Here is a 24,257-nt window from a genome sequence, read left to right as displayed (position 1 = left end):
TCCATAGTTTTCTTTCTGATTGCAGATGGCATTTTTCATCCCAAATTTATTGGAATTTCCTTTAAATCACCACATTGTTGAGAAGAGGCAAGTTCATCACATAGATTTGTTATTTTTCCATTAATAAGCTTCTACCTTCTTTCTCTCTACTATCTCGGGAGGAAAAAAAAAAGATGGAAAAACAAAGTCCCTGCATCAAACATACATAGTCAAGCAAAAACAAATCCCTACTTTAGTCTTGTTCAAATATGAATGTCTTGCTATGTACATATAGTCCATCATTTCCCCTCCAGAAAGTGGACAACATTCAAAATCATTGAAGTTCTTAGCTCTGGAATCACTATATGGATAAGAATTTTTAAGTCCTTCAGAATTGTTCATTTTTACAGCGTTGTTGTTAGAGTATAAATTGTTCTCCTGGTCCTGCTCACTTCATTATCCATTAGTTCAAAATGAAGTTCAAGAGACTCCCTTTTTCTACCTCTTCTTCATTTGTTTTGGTTTCTAGTTGTATACCTTAATTATGTGAAATGATAATGTTCCCCCTCTTTCTTTTCCCCCTGATATATCTTTACCTCCTCTCCCTGCTTTCCTTTCTTTTTTAACATCATAATATAACAAAAAAAAATCACTCATAGGTCCTTTATTTTATTTGATTCCCTCTGGCTCTGACACTATGGTTTTTACTGGATACCTGGATAATTCCCACCTTCTTCATTCAAATTCAATTATTTCATCTTTATAAAGTCTCTGATTGCTAGCTTGTTTTTACCTGTTTTTATGTTTTTCTTCTGGGTTCATAATTCAAACTTTTCTACTCCGCTCCACTCTTTTCTTTTTATTTAATTAAAGGTTCATATTCCCCTTATATGATCACGTCTGTTTTACAGGGTGAATTTGTTCTTGTAAGTCTATTTCTTTTGATTTTTGAAATATTATATCATAAATGTTCTACTTTATACTGGAAGCTGTAAATCTAATTAGACAATGAGTAAGCAAAGTACCTACTATGTGCCAGGCACTCAGGATGTAAAGGTTGTTGTTGTTTGTTCTTCATTCTTGAAGAGAATCATGACAGCAGGGTGATGTTATGACCCACAAGTGAAATGGATTTAAGTGAGGAAGGTCTGTGCAAGGTTGCCTGCCTCACTTTCTCCTCCAGAGCTATATGGATCCAGTAGCAAGATATAGATCAAGACAAATAGAGATGGCCCTGTATGCAGTGGAAAGCAAAAAAGACAGTCCTCATCTCAAAAAGCTCACAATCTGAGGAGACAAATGCAAATAAATATGTATCTGCAAAATCTATATACAGGATAAAAAGGAAATAACCAATGGAGGGAAGACACTAGAAGTAAGGAAGATTGTGGAGAAAGCTTAGGATTTAAGCTGGGATTTAGAGGAAGTCAAAGAATTTAAAGGATAGAGATGAGAAGGGCAAACATTCCAAGCATGGGGAATAGCCAGTCAAAATGCTGGAGCTAGAAGATGGAGTGTTTTGTGAGAGGAATGGTAAGACCAATGTCATTAGATTGAAAAGTAGTGGGGATGGTAGGAACAGATTAAAATGTAAGAATAATGGAAAAGTGTTTGTTGTGGGAGAGTAGGTTTGAATTTCAAACAGAGGATTTTTGTACCTAGAGGTCATAGGGAACCACTGGAATTGAGACAGACAGGGGGAAGACATGGAGGACTGGCACTTTAGAAAAAATTACTTTAGTGCCTTAGTGGAGGGTGGATTAAAGTAGAGAAAAATTTGTGGCAGGCAGGGAAACCACAAGGCTGTTATAATCGTTCAGATATGAGGTGATGATAGACTGTTCCAGAATCAAAGGAAAGAATGGGGTGCTTTCATAAAAACACATTTAAGTTTATTTTCTTTTGTACATGTTAATTACTTCTTTCTTACTCCCCACTCCCATAGAATATAAGCTCCCTAAAGACAGGGACACTTGTATTGTATCTTAGCGCTAGCACAGTGCTTCATGTGTAGCTGGTGCTTAATAAATGTTTGTTGATTTGGGGGGAAAAAGAATGGGGTGATTTATGAAAAATCCTATAAATGTGACATTAAGAGGCCTTGCCAACAGATTAGAAATGGGGGAGTGGAGAGCAGAGATATCAAGGTATTGAAGACAGCACCACTTTGGTTGAGAGCCTGGAGGCCTGGGAGGATCATAGTGCCCTTGATTATAATCAGGAAGGGTTTGAGGGGAAAAATAATGAGTTCGGTTTTAGATATGTTGTGTTTAACTTGGCTACAGTTATATCTGTAAGTCTATATCTATCTCATTATCCAATTAACAGTATTTAGGTAAGATACACATTTACTGGTAAGAAGGAATAGAGTTTTATTAGGACAACAAAAACGGTGGCAGAGGAACCTTGACCTCTCCCAAATTAGTGCTGTGGTCCTTCTATGAAGGCAGTCAGTCTATAGCATAGTGTGGGGAACTGTGCTATGTGTCTTGGGTGTCTAGAGGGTGTATCGGTAGTAAGGAAATCATGGATCTCTGCAGTTAGCTTATTTCAGTTCTTCAGTGCCTCCATAATATTTCTAATTTGAATATTCTTTCCATGGCAATCCATCTCCACCTTCTGAACAGTGTGGTTCTTATGTATGTTCTCCCATATCCCCAGCAGAGAAATTAGTAATAATAATAGTTTTAAATATAATATGAATTTCTAGATTTTACTTTTGCTTTGAAGTTTTAAAGTTTTTGTACATATTTTGTCTCATTTAATCCTCACAATAACCTTGAGATATAAGTACTATTATCCTTTTTATTTTACAAATCGGGAAAATGAATCTGAGAGATGTTAGGTGACTTGTTCATGAGGAACTGAGGCAATATTTGAACTCAGACCTTCTCAAATCCCAAGAATCATCTTTCTTCTACTACTCTAGGGATTGTCTTCCTTGTTTTTAACATTTTGCATGCCACTGAAACACTTGGGATGTCTTTCTTTTATCCCTCCCTCCTACTGCAAGTCCAGTCCATTTCCTTTAAGGAGCATGTATTTGCTGTGGTGGAGGAGGGAATAGATCACTGAATCTGGAATCAGGAAAACAAGTTCAAAACTTAATAGTTCCACAACTCTGTCACCTCTCTTACTGCAAATCCACAACCTGTTTATAGTTCCTAAAACTGATGGGTAACTTATTTTGATGTGTTTATTTTTAAGAGTTGTTGCTGTTTTCTCAGTCACATTTTCCTTAGAGCAATGGCAGATTGTATCTGGTCTGAGTCCAACGCAATTGGACTTGGGTTGATGGGTAAGGAGTAATTATAACTGCTCTAGTTCACTCCCAGTGTGTGGCAAATGGTAGTGGTGTTTAATTTAACTCTTCAAGACTCCATTTGGAGTTTTCTTTGCAAAGATGTCAGAGGTATTTGCTATCTCCTTCTCCAGCTCATTGAATGAAACAGGATTAAGTGACTTACCTAAGGTCATACAACTAGTAAGTGTCCAAGGCAGTATTTAAGTCTTCCTGACTATTCTGTCCACTGCTCTATTTAAGAAATGCTTGTTGATTGATTGAGAGATTATTGGTGCTCTTCCTTCCAGAGAGACAAGTGATTAAGAATCCTAGCTTTATAGAACCAATTCTGCTTTTAAATATCTCACAAAGAACTTATACAGTTTCTCTAAATAATTCACTGGAGAGTAAAAATGCTCCACATCATGATATTGTTCTTTAAGACAAATTAAATCAATTCCTGCCAAAGCATCCATCCACTTCTGTTCCCAGAAGACAACAACCTATTACAAGGCTCTTTAAAGCCTTCTTTCACTGAACTGAAGATTATTACTGGACTTCTTCCTGACTTTCTCTTCTCTAAACCAAATAATCTCAGTTCCTTTCATCTTTACTTAAAGGTAACATTTTCCAACCCATTTATTATCTTGGCAGCTCTCCTATGATACTTTTTATTATTTCTTCATATCCCCCTTTAAGTTTTAGAGTTTAGAAGAGACCATAGTATATTAAAGATGTGACCATAGCCTTGTATGAATAACAGGCATCTCAAACTTTTCATCTTTTTTTTAATTAATTATTTATTTGTTTTATAGTATTTTATTTTTCTGAATACATGCAAAGATATTTTTTTAACATTTACTTTTGCAAAACCTTGTGTTCCGAATTTTTTCTCCCTTTCTTTCCCCTTTCCCTCCCCAAGACAGCAAACAATCTGATAAAAGTTAAACATGTGCAATTCTTCTAAACATATTTCCATATTAATCATGCTGCATAAGAAAAAACAGATCAAAAGTGAAAAAACACTAGAAAGGAAAAAAAAAACACAAGCAAACAAACAACAATAGTCTCTATAGTTCTCTCTCTGGATGCAGATGGCTCTTTCCATTATGTCTATTGGAATTACCTTGAATCATCTCATTATTGAAAAAACCAAATCTATCATAGTTGATCATCACATAATCACATAATACATTCTCTAATTCCATTCACTTCACTTAGCATCGTTCATGTAAGTTTTTTTAGGCTTTTCTGAAGTTAGTCTGTTCACCATTTCTTATAGAACAATAATATTCCATTACATTTATATACCATTACTTATTCAGCCATTCCCCAACTGATGAGCATCCACTCAATTTCAAGTTCCTTGACACTACAAAAAAAGGCTACCACAAATATTTTTGCAAAGTAAGTCCATTTATCTCTTCTCTGATCTTTTTGGAATACAGAACCAGTAGAGACACTGCTGGATCAAAGATTATGCACAGTTTGTACAGTTTAATAACCTTTTGGGCATAGTTCCAAATTGCTCTCCAGAATGTTTGGATCATTTCACAAATCCACCAATAATGCATTAGCATCTCAGTTTTCCCACATCCCCTCCAACATTTATCATTATATTTTTCTGTTATCTTAGCTCACCTGAGAAATGAAAAGTGGTATCTCTAAACTGTCTTAATTTGCATTTCTCTAATCAATACAGTTTTCATCTTAATTCCCAAGCTTATCAGGGTATATTGGTGAATCCTTGCAATAGGCTAAAGAAATTGCACAATCTGCTCTGTGCCTATCCATCCCAAACCACTCTATCATTTGTTCCTATCCTAACCTACTCTGAAAGTAGATTGGAAGAGACTTGGGAGAAATCAACCCGGAATTGGCATAAATAAAGTCTGACTTGGTCACAGACTGGCCACAATAGTGATCTTTAGGAGACAAATGAGATTCTTGAAACTCCCTACAAGATCAGAACAGATTAAGTTCAATTCAGCAACCAAAGATAAAGCAGAAGCAACAAAGCACTGAAGATTTCCAAGCCAAGAAAACTTGTGTTCAAATCCCAAATCTGATATATAATGACTGTGGGATCTTCCTGGATGACTCTGGTAGCCTCCCAGAGTACACATTCTACATTGATAAGTTTCCTCACAGAGGAGTGACCTACACCAAAGAGATCACAGATCCTGATGCTACTTGTTGGAGGTTCATTGTCCTCAGTAGATACAGGAGATAATCTCTTCTACAACACTTTTTGGAGAAAATAGCCAAAGGACAAAGGACAAGCCCAATCCATGGACCCAGAAGGAATTAATTAGACAGTGAAGAGTAATAAATGGCTATTCATTAGCCTTGCAAATCTTACCATTTTTAGAAGCTTATGTCTCAATTTGTCACAGTAAAACAATAGTTATGTTACTACATCCTGTTTTAAGTCTATCAATGAATGCTTGCAAGTCTTTTGTATTTAGCATTTCTTCTACAGAAAAGAAATAGATAACTACCCTATATGCCTAATCTACAGTATACTTTGAGTAACCTTTTTCTTCTCTCCTTCAGCAGACCCTGTTCATGAGCCAAAATCGAAATTTTAAGTAATTTCCCTGAGTCTTTGTGAAGGTAGTAAAGAGCCAAAGAGTACAAGAAATAGAGTCTACACTTTTTTAGGTGGTTAGAACTCTCTAAAACTAAACATAATTTATGCATGTATAGATCCAGAGCTGAGAGGGGCCCCTTAATGAAGAGAAAAGAGAAATGTCCCAGGTCTAGGGGCCTATCAATCATTCATATTGTTATGACATATTGTATAGAAAGGTCATTTCAACACCATTTCATTGCCTCCATGATCTATTAGTATGCTAGAAGGAGCAATGGGGACTCTTGAAAGATTCCAGTGACCAATTAGATCATTTTGGAAGCCAGATATATCAAATAGTAGACATTTTTACTTCAGTCAAAATTTGTCCTGCCATTTTAAGCCCCTTTGAAAATACAACAATGTCAGTTTTCTACTGAACTTATTTATTTCAAGGATCTATGGGGCAGCTAGATGGCACAGTGGATAGACTGAAGTCAGGAAGACCAGAGTTCAAATCTAGCCTCAGACACTTAATACTTCCTAGCTGTGTGACTGTGGGCAAGTCACTTCACTTCAATTGCCTCAGCAAAATAAAAAATTAAAATTAAAGAAAAAAAGGATCTATGATTTCACCAGTTCCCCATTTAGGCAAATCACAACTTCTGTGACTTAGTAGCCTATTTTCAAGAGCTTCCATTCTCAGAAAACTCATTACCCTAAGGCCATTCTCAGAAAACTCATTACCATACTCAGAAAACTCATTTTTTTTGCTGATCTTTATCTTGGAATTTCACTCAGAAAACAGACATGCAGTCCATCACCAGGTCGGCATTCAGACCCTTTCCAGCCGGGTAGGACCTCCTCTCTACTTTCATAAACTCTTGAGAAGGAAAGATCAACTCTGTGCCATGATGAGTCAGTGGAAGAGAGCTTTAGTGGAGGTTGCTACTGAACATAGTAGAAAATTGCTTTATCAGCCTTCCTACACATGGGTTATAGATTCAGTCATGTCAACAGCTACCTCCTGCTTCAGCTCGAAGGTGAACTCTGATGAAAAAGTTAGAGAAAGAACTGAACAAGAGGTTGCAGAGATGCAGATATGACTGGGACTTCCACTTTATCTTTGCATTTAAGTTACTAATAATGTGTTACCTTTTTGTAGAGTAGTTTATGTGATTATGGGATGCCAAGAATGACATCAGCATCTATTAAAAACCTAATGTTTCACCTTTGCAATTATAAACATTAACATTGCTTAGTTTCCAGATATAAACTCAGAGTCATTCCCAGGTTGAATGTGGTTTTTTCCAAGAAAGCTGGTGTTTCTGTAATGAAATTTACCTAATTAATCTTTTTAAAGAAGAAAGGAATTCAGAGATGACTGTTAACAAAATCCCCAGTTTTTCTCATGTATGCAGTGTGCCAGCACTGTCTACGTTCATTTTGGTAGAGACTACACATTCCAAATAAATCTTGGCTAAGCTTTATAGACAGTTTCTCTGCATGGTTGGGCTTGCTAGCAGTCTAAGTTAGTCACATAAAAACTTCCCTAGAGGCCCTGAGTACACACCACCCTCCCTCCCCAAATTCTATGGTTCATCCATTCTGGCCTACCTGCTTTTCCTCACAGATGACACTCCTTTTGCCTTGGCACTGACTTTCCCCTCAGCCTGAAATACACTCCCTCCTCCCTTCTACCTCTTGGAATTCCTGGTTTCCTTCAACTGAATGCTCAAGTTCCACCTTCTACATGAGACCCTTTCTACCCCCCTTAAGTGATAGACCCCTCCTTTCCAAAATTATCTTGTAATCTTTTTGTATATATTTATATGTACTCTATTTAAATGTAAACTCCTTGAGCACAGAGTATTTTATTTGGTCTTTTTATCCTTTTTATCACCATGGATCCCAATCAAGAGAATGACTGAATGTGGAAAACATATTGACCATACCTTTTTGAATCCTACAATGACTTTCTTTTCGTTAGAACTATGGGGAAAGGACAATACATTAGGATCTAGAAGAGCCAAGATCTTTAGAATGGCTTTTAAAATGCGCCAGAAGAAGTAATGATAAAGAGAACCAAAGAAAAGAGTTATAAGATCCTCTTTATACTCCAGAACTACACAAAAAGTCTTCCAAAATCCTGCAGAAACTGAGAGGAGACACACATGGATAGGTGGACAGTAAAATACAAACTCAAAGTAGGGAACAGGGCCAGATGAGTACAATAGTCTGTCAATGACCTGTGGCCAGGCAGGCTAGAGGGAGGTATAGTAGGAGATTGAGTCATACCAAAGCTCGGAAAGTGCATGTCAACCCCAAACCCCATTCTTTGCCCTCTCAGAGGCCTGCAATTCCTTCAGCCCTCAGGCTGTTCTCAGGCTATCACCCCTATCTTAGCCCTTCCTAGTCTTAGTGAAGCAGCTAAACTCTGTACTGTCACCTTCTCTATAGGTCCTTCCCTCTAGTTCTGTCACAAATCTTGCTCAGCCTTGAATTACTCCCGTCATCTGCTAACTTTGTTCTACTCACATGCTGCTGAATGAAGTTGAGAAACTCACAAGACCATATTTTCTGGATCTAATACAAATTTATGTTACATAATCTCAACTGGGCCCTCACTGTGGCAAGGCAATCCTATTATACCTCCTTAATGTACTCACTTTCCCAATCATCACAGTGATTTTTCCAAATATTTTCTTCTCTCCTGAAACCTCCCCATGGATCCCCCTTTTTCCACTCTCTCAGCTAAAAACCTTGCCTCACATAATTTACTGAAAAAAATAGTAAAGCCATTCACCAAGAGCCCCTCTTCTCCCCTCTTTCCCATCCCACATCAATCAGATACTCTCCCACCACTATCTCCTCTACCTCTGTCTCACAGAAAGAAATGGCCATTTTTCTGGCAAGCTCTTCTACACACACAAATGATTCCATTCCATCCCATCCTCTCCAGCAGATTGCCTACTCTACCATTACTCTCAATTATCTGCAATCTCTCTCTCTCTACTGAATGTTTCTCTACTGCCTACAAACATGCCCATATCTCCCCCATCCTCAAAAAACTCTTATTTGATCCTTCCATTCCTGCTCACCGTATCTTACCTTTCTTTTGTGGCTAAACTCCTTGAAAAGGCTGTCTGTAATTGGTATTTTTACTTCTTTCCTCTCTCTTGTTTTCTTAACTCTCTATACTCTGGCTTCCAACTTCATCATTCAACTGAAATTATTCTCTCCAAAATTCCTAATGATATCTTAATTGCAAAATCTATTGGCCTTTTCTCATTCCTCATCATTCTTAAAAGCTTTGACATTGTCAGTTGCCCTCTTCTCCCTGATTCTCTCTTCTAGCTAGGTTTTTGTGATATTTCTTTCTCCCATTTTTCTTACTCCCTGTCTGATTGCTCCTTTTCAATCTCTTTTGATGGTTTTCATACAGATCATGCCTGCTAATCAAATGTATTCCACCAAACTCAGATCCTTTGGAATATGATAGATTCTAAAACATATCACTTTTTTCTCAAAATTATTTCGCTTGATATTCTCATATATTCAGTTATCATCTCTATACTAATGAGTCTCAGTTCTACTTATCCAGACTCAAATTTCCAATTGACTAGCAGAAATCTTGAACTAAATGTTCCATGTATATCTTAAACTCAGCATGGCCAAAACTGAACTTATCTTTCTCCTTCTTTTTAAATTCACTATTATTGCACCACCTATATCCCAGTCACTTGAGCTCATCCTCATTTCCTCCTTCTCTTTCTCCATATCCAATCTAGTGCTATAAGCATAAATGGGATCAACTCACTCATAAAGCAGAAAAAGTAGTAAAAAATAAATTAGAATACAAGAATCCAAGAATATGTTGCTTATAAGAAATACATTTGAAACACAAAAACTTATATGTAAAATTAGGGGCTCAAATTATATGAGCATGCGTACACACATGCATACACACACAAATGGTATAGCATGTAAATATTTAAAGAAAAAGTTTATCAAATTGCAGGGTGAATTAAATAGAAGAAAACCTCAAATTTATCCCTTTCAGACCTAAAAAGAAGAGATAAGTTAAATATCTGAATAGAATTTTAGAACATTTTGAGATGTTGGTGGCTATTATTAACTAGAAAAAGAAAGGAGTTGGCATTTTTTTCTCAAATATATTTTTATTAACTTCCTTGAGAGAAGAATCTATTTAATTTTTTGTTTTGTAACTTCATGATATAGCACAATGCTTAGCACATAACTGCTTAATAAATGCTTGTTGATTGATTACCTACAGAAGTTCACTGATCATTACTCAACTCTTAAAGTGGAGATGGTATGTAATTTTGGACAGGTCTATGGGACTGATAGGAATTTGTAGATGAAATATGTTATAAACACCCTATCATTTAACTAACATTGTCCTCCAAATTCCTATGAAGTTGCTATAGTGGACTGAGTATCCCCCTCATCCATGGCAAAAATATTGCCTGGGTTTCTGGTTAAATCTTGACTGCCTTCTGACATATTGTAAGCCCAGGCCTGAATCTGTCCTATAGTGATTTCACTTTAGAACAATCAGGTCTGGGGGTACCTAGAGAAGAAGGGTTCCTTGGAATACAATACCCCAGAACTGAGGGATTGTTATATCAGCAGAATGGAAACTTTTCAAAGGCAGGAGCTGTTTTGAATTTGCCTTTGCCTTATTATCTGGCACATAGTAAACACTTAACAAATGCTGTTGAATCCCTCTCCTTGATACCTGAATATGACTGAAACATGCTTAAGAATATGGCTTAATTTCTAAGTCAGGAACTCTTAATTTTTTCTGTGTATAGGAGGGCTGATGAAACATTTGACTCCTTTCTCAGAATCATCTTTTTTTTAATGCATAAAATAAAATATGTGGAATTGTAAAGAAAAACAAAAACCAAGTTCATAGGTCCCAGGTAAAGAACCCCTCTTAAAGAGTAAAATTCCTAGGTATCCTTTGCAATCATAGTCCTGATGATGTGTATTGATCTCAGTATCTGATATGCCAAAAAAAAAAAAAGTAAATCTATACTGAGCCTGCAAAGTACCAAGGAAGCTTAATGGTTAATAGTGAGGGTTGCTTAAGATGAAACATCAAGTTTACATATCACATTTTAAACACTCATAGTTTTAAAATAAATACTAGCCCATGGATGTTTCCAGCCCCTCTTCCCTTGCTTAACAAAACTAGCTACCTGCCAGGGAAATTTTCTGCTTTTAAATCCTGGTGCTACTATATTTCTTAGGAGGGTATAGTCTTGCCTAGAATCTGAGACTTTGATAATTCACTTCTAAAAGTCTTCTTCTCATAATTAATCTAGGCATTACTTCTCTTCAGATTACTGTGAACAGAAAAAAAAGGAAATCACGAAAAAGAAAGAGGTCCAAGAGTTACATTAGAATCTAGTAGAAGTTATTATTCACTGCATTCTATGTCAATAGGATATCCATATCTCTACTCCTTGAGGGCTGGGATTGTTGCAGTTTTCTATGTATATTTTTAGCATTTAGCACAATACTTAGAACATGGTAAATGCTTAATAAAAGCTTGTTCATTTGTTCATGCATTCATTCATCCTTCCATTCATTTATCCATCCTTTTTTTTAAAAAAAAATCAGTCAGTTTTCTTGATATCAAGTATTAGTGCCATCTAGGCAAAAAGGCTATATTTTTCCACTAAAAAAAAGATAATCTGGATAGATGGCATCCTTTAAACACAGCCATTTTGTACATTCAAGTTACCATGTACCTCAATTTCCCTATGAGTCAAGTGGTAATGAGAACACTACGAAAAATCAACAGAAGGACTTTTTTTAATCAACATGTGGTACTCTGCTGCATAGAACATCTTTGAAAAATTAATTCCCAATTATTAATCAGTATAGGGACAGTATTATATATTCAAAATCATTTTGACAGATTTCAAAACATATAAGCATTTCATCAATGGAATATTTCTCTTGCCCATAAAAGCAATGGAAACACAACACTATGAAAGGTCAAATCTGTAGCAAAGGCACATAGGTCAAGGGCTTGCTTTTGGAGAGAAAACCAAAATCTATTAAGCATTCATAAAGCAGAATGGAAACTTTCATTTTCTAGGCCCCTTCCAAAAGTTACATTGTGCTTTCTGAACAATAGGACAAATTAAAGCAATGTCAAACGGTATCTTTCTTCAACTAACAAGTGATGGATTCTGCATTTTGATAGCATCAAGCACTGCTAAATTTTTGCAGATTTTACATATTTTTCATCGCTGGATATTATCATTCCCATTTTAAAGACAGATACATTGAGACACAGAGAAGTACTCTTTTTCTCCACTTTTTTGCCTTAGCTAACACTTACATTTCTGTTTGGGGAGACAATGCCATTGAATATAGGAGAAAACAAAACAAAACAAAAACAAAATATAGACAATAATCTTCAAAGATAGTGATTTGTATCACTGTGCCATCTAGTGGATGAAAGTGGCAGCAACTATCACAGACCCCAGACAGCATTGTCCGGCTCTGTGACCTGGAGAGGATGCTGTCTTGTGGCTTGTCCTGTTTCCTTCCAGCCAGTTCCCAGGTGGTTTCACAATAGGCCACTTCAGTTCCTGGACATCCTCACAGTAGCTAGCCATCTGGGATGCCAGAAATCCCTCTGGAATGGTAGGCAGCTCTCCCTTCAGTTCAGGTTGTCCATCTGTCACTCCAATCACGAGCATCTCTCTAAAATCACTCAGAGGGTAAGAAATGCAAGCTGACATGGCTGTATTGAAAAGAGGCAGAAAGAATTCAGGCAAGGCTTAACATATGCTTTAATAAGGATATTCCACGAGAGCTTGCCAGCAAGACGTGCTAACTCTTAGTAACTTTTGACCTGTATTTCTGGCTTCACTGAATCTTGGCTCGCGGCAGCCTGCAGGCTCAGAAAGTATGGTGCAGACAGGACCGAATCCAACTTTATAGAAGTGTTTTTAGAAGGGGCCAACCACTCTTTGTAGATGATTAAAAGCCGAGCCTCAGAACGCGTGTAAGCCCTACCAGTCCAATTATTCAGCTCTGGCACATGGGTCAAGAGATATTTGCAGCCATAGAGGGGAGGGAGAGTATCCACGTAAAAAACAAATCAAAGACAAGATGGACCCTCGAGAGATGTTTGCAGACCCATAATACATCTCGTTTTCATTTTTGCTCTTAGTTCCTGGGCTTGCTGACCAGAGCTGACCAATATTAAACTTTAAAGCCTAAAGGATTGGAATCAATCATGAAGGAAAATCACTAGCTTGGGCCTAGAATCAACAAAATACATGGGCCCACATAATTAACCTATGAAGGGGTTTACTTTGTATAGCAGCCAAAACACAAGGGGTTCAGATGATTGAGCTCCGACGCCATCATTAAAAATTCCACAATATAATAGAAAATTATAATGTTCTAGGACTCATTTCCTCCTTGGCTACTCAGTTTTAGATGGAAAGAAATATTTAACTATAAACATTCAAATTATATTTCTGGACCTTATTGAATTGTAGACTTAGAAAGGAATCACACATAACATATAGATCAGACCCTAATCAAAACATGAATTCCCATAAATGTTCTCAATATACCTCGGTTTGAAATGATAGGGAATTCACTACCTATCTCTCAGTTCTGTACATCAACTCTGTTTTTGTGTGTGCATACTTGTGCATGTGTATAAACACACACACACACACACACAAATAAAACACACACACACAAATAAAACACACACACACTAAACTAAAACCTGTTCAGAGGAAAGTTCCTGGAATGGGGATAAGACCACACCATCCAAAGCTTGATTGAAGGAATTTAGAATGTTTAGCCAACAGAAGACACAACCTCAGGTGTTTAAAGGACTACTTTGTGGATGAGAGATCTGGTTGCTTTACTTATCCGCAAGACTGAATTAGGAGTAATGAGTAAAAGTAACAGAAAGGCAAAGTTCAAGTCAAGACAAAGAAAAATAAATAAATAACTGTAATATAATATAATATTTTTAAAAGCTCTCCAAAAGTGGGAGGTATTGGGTTTTTCTTCACCAAATACATTCAAATAAAAAATAAATTGGGATGGGGGGAGAGTAGCTAGGTGGTGTAGTGAATAGAGCACCAGCCCTGTAGTCAGGAGGACCTGAGTTCAAATTTGGTCTCAGACACTTAACACTTCCTACCTGTGTGACCCCAGGCACTTAACCCCAATTGCCTCAGCAAAAAAGCAAACAAACAAACAAAAAACATGGACGGTTGCTTGTTAGAGATATAATAGAAAGCATTCCTGTTCTGCTGTGGTTTGAACTAGATAACCTAGAAGATCCTTTCTAACTCTCAGAGTCCATGATTCTGTGAAAATAAATTTTTGGATAGAGAAGGGACAAGAGGTCAAGAGATCACAGAGATGACCCCAAATTCCAAATGTACTTTTTGTGGCTCTCCTTCACTAATGTAATCTCTGTGTGTATATTAGTGCAACACCTCCTCTGGGATGCTCCTCTGGTTCATACTTGCACTGGCAGGTTGGGTCACCCAGAGGGAATCTGTTACCTCAAGTTCTAGAGGTAGTCTGTGAGTCTGTATCCCCTATGACTAAAATTCATGAGCCTCACCATTTTGTTTTCCCCTTCAGTAGTAAGCAAGGAAATACAATAAGTTCAAAGCAAATGAATTTACCAAAATGCCATAGTAAAAATAGCAGCTACAAAATATTCCCCCTTCCCTAATAAACCTAGATTCGTTTGCCAACAAATACTAATACCATCTGTGGGCAAAGTGGGCCCCCATAAAGATGAATGGTAGTCAGGCACATGTATGGGGAGCACATGTGGCCAAAGTAATTTATGACTCCAGGACTGCAGGACCTTTGGGTCTTTTCTCTGCTAGTAGTATTCTCATTAACTCCTCTTTAGGCAATGTCTCCCTGAGGAGAAGATGGGGGGAGGCTCAGTTGGGCTTTCATGGTTTACTGCTTCTGCTGCTCAATTCTTGATGACCAGAGTTAGTTCTTCCTTGAGCCCAAGATCATCTTCATTTCTGTGATAGGTCATCAAAGACACTTTCAGTTTCAAATAACTCTCTTTAGATTTCCCTATTTCTGGAAAATCTTGCTTCTACTGGCTCTAGGACTCTTCTGAATTGATTCTCTAACTGTTGAACTAGGTGACTTCTGGTTTGCTGGACATCATGGCTCCTAGGGGCAAAGGAGAGGATTATCTCTTTAGCTTCCTGCTGGGACATCTTCCCCAAAAAACTTCTGACCTGGGCTGACTAAAGTTACCTGACTTCAAATTCTCTGAAAATGTCCAACACTAGCTTTTAGGAATGAATCATACAGAGTATTTTCAAAAACTAGGAAAAGCTTGCTTCTTTTCTATCTTTTGTTGCTGGGTGTTTTAGATCAGGCAGGTTAGCTATATTTTTTGGGGGGTTTTGTTTTTTGTTTTGTTGGTGGTGGTGGGTTTTGCCCACATATCCTGCATGGGCAGAAATGCTAGATTAGTTCCATATTGAGCTGCCTGATCATTTTGTTGAGGTTTGGAACCGAATGTTGAGGTGTAGACCACATGTTGAGGTCTACATTTGGGGTACCTAAATGAAATTAGGGTTTAGTTAAGGTCTAGTGGCAGGTTTGGGGTACAGGGAGTCAAACAGAGTTCCCCTGCAACCCCCTTAGATTCGGCGCAAGGATACGGCGGTACATGAGGTCTAGAAGCGGCGCGGATTCCCAATAAAAGCATTTATTAGCCCAGAGAGCTAGATTAATAAAAGAGGTTTATTATTGAGTTTAGAAGTAGGAGATAGGTGAAGGTAGAGAAAAAGAGGGCACTGGACAGAGGGTCCAGGGGACAGAGGGTCCTCACATGGCAACCATGTTTGGAATCTCTGCAAAGAGGGGTTCCCAGTGTGGTCCTTTTAAGTCGGAGACTTAGCTCGAGGGGCTTTGGGGTGTAGCCCCAAAGTTGGCTCAGATCTGGGTGGGGCTGGGACAGGTCTGGACCTTCTATTGGAATTCAAAGGGATCAGGATTTGTGAGTCAAAGGGTAATTTACATTAGCTAGGGGGGTTGGGAATCAAAGATTGGAATCTTTCCCGCATCAATTTCCCTGAGAAAATTCATATATTTGGTTCATTCTGCCACTGCAAAACCCAATTCCTGGCTCCAATTTACATCTCATAACTTCACGTCTAAACTAGGGCATTGTTGATGTTACTGCCTTCTCCATATATCTCCCTCCCACTCCAAAACTCAATCTTACTCAGTCCTCTAGCTGAAGAACAGCATCCTACTACCAGCTGAAATGTAAAGTTGCACAAGCCTTTTTATATCTCATGTAAAGTAGCTCAAAAGAAATGGAAGATGAGCAAAGTTAAAGAATCCTCCCGGAATGTTCACATGGAGTATATGTGCCCAACTTGTGGTAGAGCATTCTGAGCTTGTATTGATTGATCTGATTAGCCACAATCAGCCACACTGTAATTTGTCACTAATATAGTGATGTCATTTTGGTCCTCTTCAAGAACAAAGGACAAAAACCATCTCATAAATCACAGAATTGAAAACTTGGGTCAATAATAATCAATCATTCAATGTGCCTACCATGTTTCAGGTGTTGGACTAAGCACTATGTAGGAAGAATCAAAGATAGCACCTATTTCAGCCTCCCATTCAGCTAAGGAATTACCTCTTAATAGAACTTCCCTGGAAAATGTCTATATTTCTGCTTGATTTGTTTGTTTAGTTGTTTAGTTGTTTGTTTGTTTTGTGTGTACACTGAGAACTCACTCCCTCACAAATCAATCCAATCCCCTTTTGGAAAATTCTAACTTTTATAAAGTTCTTCCTTATATTCAACTGAAATCTGACTCCTTGTTCCTTCTAAACATTGCTCATGGTTTTACCCTCTGGGGCCAAGAAGAATAATTCCTTCACTTGACAACTGCTCAAATAGTTGAAGGCAGCTCCCTGGAAAGGGGAAAAAAGAAAGAGAAGGGCCAGGATAGAAACAAAGAGAAGGTAGGGAAAACTAGAGGCATTCCAGGCTAGTTTATGGAAATGAGAATGAAATTAAAATTCCCCCAAAGCCCCAGAGGGTCATTGCATTGCCTTCCTTTCATCTTGAGAACTGTCTGTTATTGAATAGTAAATGCCTCTGTTTTCTAGGGTATTTTTTAAAGATGTTGGTATATGCACAAGAATGCTGGCTGAAACTCATCAAAACATTTTTAACAAGTCAGGTTCCATACACAATCATTATTAGAGTTCCTATTGTTTTTTGGAACCAGAATTCTCCACCCCCAACTCCACTATATATTATGTCCTCACCCTCATATTTAAGGCAGGGAAATTATGCCAGGCTTACAAAAAATTCCAATACTATGCACACATTATTAGCAGCTTAAAGTGTCACTCTTTTTCCACAGAAGACTATTATATTTCCCAGTTGCTCTGTTATACTTACAGTCCCCCAGTGGTGAATCAGGTGTCCACTCTCAACCCTAGTGCTAGCTCAGAATGTTCTTCCTCATATATAATCAAACATCTATGATAATCTAGAGCCCAGCTTCTTAAACTGTGGGTTGCAACTCCATATGAGGGTCACATAACTGAATGTGGTGGTCATGGAATTATTATTTATTTTCAGTAAATGTTTAATTTGTGTACCTATTTTATATACCTATATATTGGTGGGGTGTCACATAAAAATTTCTTAGGCAAAAAGGAAACACAAATGGAAAAAAGTTTAAGAAGCCCTGATCTAAAGGCATTTACATGCTGGGCCTCCACATTTTAAGAAGGAACTTGATGCTGATTTATATTCCCTAATCCTTGGGTTCTTTCAGCTGAGATCACATATTCTTCTCTAAAAACAAATCCTTCTTACAATATTCTCAGCAAAATTCAGACCACCCAGTCCCTCAAAAAACACTTACATCTCAAATTTTGACACAGTCATAGAATCATTCACTGATTTAGAGCTGGAAGGAATTTTAAAGGTCATTCAGTCTAAACCCTTAGTTTTGAGGGTTAATTTAAGGGAGTTGGGCTGAGATTCAAAGGCAAATCTTCAGAAAGAAAAAGGATGGTGATGAGTAGAGCATCAAGACTGATGTGTTTTTCCAGGGTAAGAGTTTTCCCAACAATGAGCTTCCCCGGGGCATGGCAGAGAAATCAGAGAAGTTCCAAATTCTGTAGTGCCTCCCCCCATCCCCTTTCCCCAAAACAAGCCAACAATGACAAAAACTACCTTATACTCCAAGGGTGAGCAGAGGGTGATATTTCAATGGAAAACTTTTTCCCCACTGGAGAAGTGATAAGTAAAGACGAGAAAATAAATGCTTGATACTTGAAAACAATTTAAAAGAATAAATTGAAATATTCTTTACACTGAAGGGTGGAAGTAGAATGGAGGAAGGCAGAATTCTTTTGTGAGAATGACTCAGTATAGGGTAGCTTCTTTCTGAAGATTTGCATTTGAATCCCAGCCCAACTCCCTTAAATCAATATCCAACAATTGGGGAATGGCTGGATAAGTTATAGTATATGAAAGTAATGAAATATTATCATTCTATAAAAAATGATGAACAAGGGGCAGCTAGATGTTGCAGTGAATAGAGTATCAGCCCTGAAGTCAAGAGGACCTGAGTTCAAATTCGCTCTCAGACACTTAACACTTCCTAGCTGTGTGACCCTGGGCAAGTCACTTAATCCCAATTGCCTCAGGGGAAAAAAAGAAAGAAAATGATGATGAACAAGCTGATTTTAGAAAGGTCTAGACGGAATTTACTAGAACTGATGCTGAGTGAAACAAGCAGAACCAGGAACACATTGTACACAGTAACAGCAAGATTGTGGAATGATCAGCTCTGATAGATTGATTCTTCTTAGTGGTTCAGTGATCCAAAGCAATCCCAATACTGAGTGTGAACCACAACATAGCATTTTCACTCTTTCTGTTGATGTTTGTTTGCTTGCATTTTGTTTTCTTCCTCAGGTTTTTTTTTCCTTCTTGATTTTATTTTTCTTGTGCAATAAGATAACTGTATAAATATGTATACATCCATTGGATTTAACATATATTTTAACATATTTCACATGTATTGGACTGCCTGCCATCTAAGGGAGAAGGTGGAGAGGAGGGAAAAATTTGGAACCGAAAGTTTTGTAAGGGTCAATGATGAAAAATTACCCATGCATATGTTTTGTAAATAAAAAGCTTTAATAATTAAAAAAAAAAAAAAAAAAGCAAAGTAATCCCAATAAATTTTGGATGGAAAATGCCATCCAGAGAGAAAACTATGGAGACTGAATGTAAATCAACATATTCTGTATTCACTTTTTTTTTTTCTTTTGCTTCTGCTTTTTGTTTCTCTCATGGATTTTCCTTTTTGTTCTGATTTTTCCCTCCCAACATGATTCACAAGGAAATGTGGGATTTTTAAAAAAGCTTTATTTTCAAAATATATGCAGTTTTCAACATTCACCCTTGAAAAACCTTATGTTCCAAATTTTTCTCCCTCTCTTAGACAGCAAGTAATCCAATATATGTTAAATATGTGCAATTCTTCTATACATATTTCCACAATTATTAGGTTGCAAGAAAAATCAGATCAAAATGGGAAAAAATAGAAAGAAACATTACAAGCAAAAGGCAACAACAAAAAAGTAAACATACTATGTTATGATCAGTCCCCATGGTCCTCTCTCTGGGTGTAGATGGTTCTTTCCATCACAAGACCATTGGAACTTGACTGAATTGCCTCACTGTTGAAAAGAGCCATGTCCATTAGAATTAATCATCGTATAATTTTGCTGTTGCCGTGAATAATAATCTCCTGGTTCTGCTCACTTCACTTAGCATCAGTTCATGTAAGTCTCTCCAGGCTTCTCTAAAATCATCCTCCTGATCATTTCTTATAGAAAAATAATATTCCATAACATTCCTATACCATAACTTATTCAGTCATTCTCCAACTGATGGGCATCCACTCGGTTTCCAGTTCCTTGCCATTACAAAAAGGGCTGCCACAAACATTTTTGCACATGTGGGTCCTTTTCCCTTTTTTATGATCTCTTTAGGAGGCAGAATCAGTAGAGACAATGCTGGATCAAAGGGTATGCACAGTTTGATAGCTCTTTGGGCGTAGTTCCATATTGTTCTCCAAAATTGTTGGATCAGTTCACAACTCCACCAACAATGTATTAGTGACCCAGTTTTCCCTCATTACCTCCAACATTCATCATGATGTTTTCCTGTCATCTTAGCCAATCTAAGAGGTGTGTAGTGGTACCTCAGAGTTGTCTTAATGGTTTGAAATGTGTTTTTTTTTAAATGAATATACACATATAACCAGAAACAAAATCTAAAAAAAGAAAAACACATATTAACATTATTTAGCTTCTGTTGTATTTTAATTTATTTTGGTCAACATTTACTAATTATATTTTAATTTGGGCAAGGAATCTTGTACCATTTGGCACCATTTTTGACATCTGTGGTTTTTAGTATGTTTCTACTTTTTCTCTTCTCACTCACTTCTCTGCTTTTTGAAATCTAGATTCTGAACTTATATTCACCAATGCCTTCATATATGGGCTCTCTCTTCCAACGCTTTTATGGCATTATTCTCTCCTGATTACTCATTACTTGTGTGATTGCTCATTCTCAATCTTACTTTCTGGCTGATCATCCACATCATTCGCCTTATTCTCCAAGGTTTTGATCTGGCTTCTCTTCTCTTCTTACTCTATATTCTCTCTAGATAACCACATTTAGCTCCTATGAGTTTAATTGTCATCTCTATGCAGATGACTTTCTAGTCTAAGCACTAGGTGATACAGGAGATGGGATGCTCCATCTGGAGTCAGGAAGAGCTGAGTTCCACTATTTCTTCAGATGCTTAAATAGCTGTGTGACCTTGGACAAGTCAAGAGGCAAAATAAAGTATTATTAAAGATAAGTACTTATAGAAAAAGAGGGAAAAAACAAATTTCAAAAAACATTTGATGATGAGATTCCAAATATAATAATAATTTAGAACTATTTTTTGTAATATAGATCTACTAATGAGAAGAATTCTCCCTTTTGGGGAGGAATAACATTTTGCCTTATTGTACTTTAAAATTAATGTTCCTTACCGCCATATTCAATCACAAATTATCTGGGAATGCTTTTTGCAATGAGATTTCATTATGTTTTTAATTTTTGAAAATATTTTTTCACAGAGGTACTACCAAATACTGAGTATCAGTTCACAAGCATATGATTTTAATTGAGCCAAAAGGCTTTAAAACACGGTCATAAACAAGTTCTCCTTCTCCCCACACACATACTTTCTATACTCTTACCCCCCACATTTCTTCAACTATTGCAGTCAAAAATGATTTAATTAACTCATCACAGGGAAACAGCTTTCCTTGACGGGTTGAAAAAAAAATGAGTCAGTTACAGACTTACATTGGTTGCAGCCTTATTTTCATCTTTGTCAAAATGTCTTATGTGACATGATATTTCCATTTAAAATTTTCTTTTTCTTTTCTTATTTTCCTTATACTATTGCTTTCATGTGAATTGGAAATATCAGTACTTAGGTCTTGTAATATCAAAGTATATTATATTCTTTTAGCATAGCTCTGTCATTACATAATCGACATAATGCTTTGCCATTTAATTCTATAACCAAATAATCAACACTCTACTGTGCTTTAAAAATACATTCAAAGGCCCCATTTCTCTTCTTGTCTTTTTTTTGATATGATAGATATGCATTGGTATTTTAAATAATTGTTTTTTAAAAATTGTGGTCTAACAATAACATTGTGGTATAACAATAAGCAGAGATCTGTCGTAATTTCTAATTCAAGGATTAACAGTGAAAAACAATGAATGCCACATCCCATCTCTATTGCTATTACTCCACTTAGAAAAACTCATTTTGTGGTGTAAAAACAGTCATAGAAAAATGCATGAACAAATAAATATGCCAATTTTATAATAAAACTTTATGTACACAAAAATTTGAATTTCATATAATTTTCATGAATTATAACATATTCTTCTTTTGATTTTTTTCTCAGCTATTTGAAAATATAAAAACCATTCTTAGCTTGCAGACCATACCAAAACAATAGTGAGCTGGATTTGGCTCACTAGTTATGGTTTATAACCCCTGTAGTGGTATGATGATTTTAAGTTTATTTTCTTTTGAGGGGAGTTGAAGTCTTTAAAATAGTCCTGCAATGATAAGAAATGATATAAGCCCCTAAAGTGACAGTGAGAATTGTCAACATTTAAAGGCCCTTTTTTTCTTCTTTTCTTTTGATATGATAGATATGTACTGGTGTTTTAAAAATTAATAAAGTATTATAGTATAACAATAAGCAGAGATTTAAAAGTATAGATTGTTTATGAAGTTTTTATATTGTTCCTGGTTTCCAGAGGAAGTTCTGGGTGAGGGCAATACAAGTCCAATGAGAAATAATTTTTGAGAAAAATGGTCCTACCCTATCCACTCCAAGATTGAGCCTAGTCCATGTAAACCTAGAACTTTGAATGCTGGGTGATGGGTTACACAGTCAACAAAAAGTATGCATATATGAGGGTATTTAATACCTACACATTGTTATACCATAAGAATCATAATAACTAGGAGTTAGGAAACCTGCGTTTAGTTCCAGCTCCCTGACTAATCTTGGGCAAGCATTTCCATTTCAGTTTGATTCACATTCCTCATCTGTGAAATGAGATGACAATATTAAACCAATTTCACCATCAGTAAATATTTATTGGCCCTTATTATGTCCATATAGGAACATTGTTTGGAGTAAGTGTAATAATGACTACTGTAGTTCTTTCTTTGAGAAGTCTAATTAGAATATAAAATATGAGGTATTGTGATGAAAAGGACACAGGTTCTGTTACATAAGTCCACAAATATGGAACCAAGAATAGACAAACTTTCTGCTTTTTTAGAATGGTTCCTTTGTTCTCAGATTTTTTCCTAGCCATTGCATTTTTGCTTACCCTTTTGTAGTTAGCATGCCTGTTCTGAATTACTGAAATATGTTTAAACTCATAATCATGTCTTTTGTTAGGCTCTTTAACACATTTAATATGGAAAAAGCTCACTAATGAGAAAATTTGAAAGAATGGAGATAATGAGCTTCCTTCCACTGTGGTTTTGACAAACTAAAAAGCTACTCTTCAGTGTAAAGGTCTAATTATTCCTTAGTAAGCTGGTCATGGACAAGGCTGGAAGTACTGCTCTCCTACCAATGCTGATTTCGTTCCAATTTTTTGTAGCTGCTGAAGTCTAATGAGAGAAACATATATTAAGGGGTTTAGTGTTAACTCTAACTTCTTTCACCTTTTGACTTAAAACCAGATCTGTTTAAAGCAAGGAAAAACCTTAAAAGTCATCTGGCCCAACTCTCCTATATGAATTGTTTACAATTTGTATTTATGTTTTTTGTTATAACAACAGCTTCATTGAAAGATCAGTGAATTTGGAGTCAGGAAACTCTAAAGTTTATACTGCTCTTTTACTACTTACTTCCTATGTGACCTTAGATAAGTCATTTAAGTTCTTGTACCTCAATTTCCTTATCTATAAAATCCTAATCTATAAAAGATATTTTATAGCCTCTGAGGTCCCTCTTAGATCTTTCTGTTCCTAACAAGTCACTCATTATAACAAAAAAATATAAAAAGGAAAAAAAAAAGATGAATAAAATCAAGAAATACAATCAATTGTGTCAAAATGTATATGCAGCATTCTACACCCATAGGCTCCTATCTCCCTTCTGCAAAGAAAAGGGAGGTACATTTATCCCCAACTCTTTTCCAGGGTTAAGTTTCATCATTATAATTATATAGAATTTAGTTTGTATTTATTGTTCTTTCTCTGTATGTTGTAGTCATTGTGTATATTATTTTCATGTTTTTGCTTATGTTACTCTGCACCAGGTCATTTAAATCTTTTCTGAACCATTTTCAGCTTATCAATGTTATTCTTAAATATGGTTCTCAACATAGAACATAATATTCCAGACATGGTCTGACCAAAGCATTGTACCATGGAATTATACCTCCTTTGTTTGGAATATTATGTCTTTTGATGCAAACTAAGAGCACCTTCATTTGAGGGGGATTCCTGTACTACTGTGTTTGACTTTTAATGAGTTTGCAGGCTACTAAAACCCCCCAGAATTCTTTAATGTAAAAACACCACATAGCAATATCTCCTACATTTTGTCCTTATGCAATTAATTTTTTGAGCTCAAGTGTAGATCTTGCCATTTATTTTGACTAAATTTTATTGCAAATTATTGTTCTAGTTTATATGCTATATTGAGAACTTCTGCTCAGTTTGATCAATCCTC

At 36.5% G+C, this 24,257-nt stretch overlaps 1 protein-coding gene across 7 annotated transcripts in view; it reads right to left on the bottom strand.

Annotated features, from left to right (window-relative positions):
- Nucleotides 1-11,693: 11,693 nt before the first annotated feature.
- The window catches only part of C1H8orf89 (chromosome 1 C8orf89 homolog), a 126,829-nt gene continuing 114,265 nt past the window's right edge, over nucleotides 11,694-24,257 (bottom strand). For all 7 annotated transcript variants that reach the window (XM_031946256.1, XM_031946255.1, XM_031946257.1 and 4 more), the window contains one exon: nucleotides 11,694-12,624. In XM_031946256.1, the coding sequence (XP_031802116.1) occupies nucleotides 12,326-12,624 (299 nt within the window). In that variant the 3' untranslated portion in view covers nucleotides 11,694-12,325. The remainder of the gene's footprint in view (nucleotides 12,625-24,257) is intronic.

The sequence above is a fragment of the Sarcophilus harrisii genome, chromosome 1, assembly GCF_902635505.1.
Source record: "Sarcophilus harrisii chromosome 1, mSarHar1.11, whole genome shotgun sequence".
In the NCBI taxonomy this organism is placed as follows: domain Eukaryota; kingdom Metazoa; phylum Chordata; class Mammalia; order Dasyuromorphia; family Dasyuridae; genus Sarcophilus; species Sarcophilus harrisii.
Note: the sequence above shows the minus strand (reverse complement) of the source record. Positions and strands in the feature narration are given on the sequence as shown.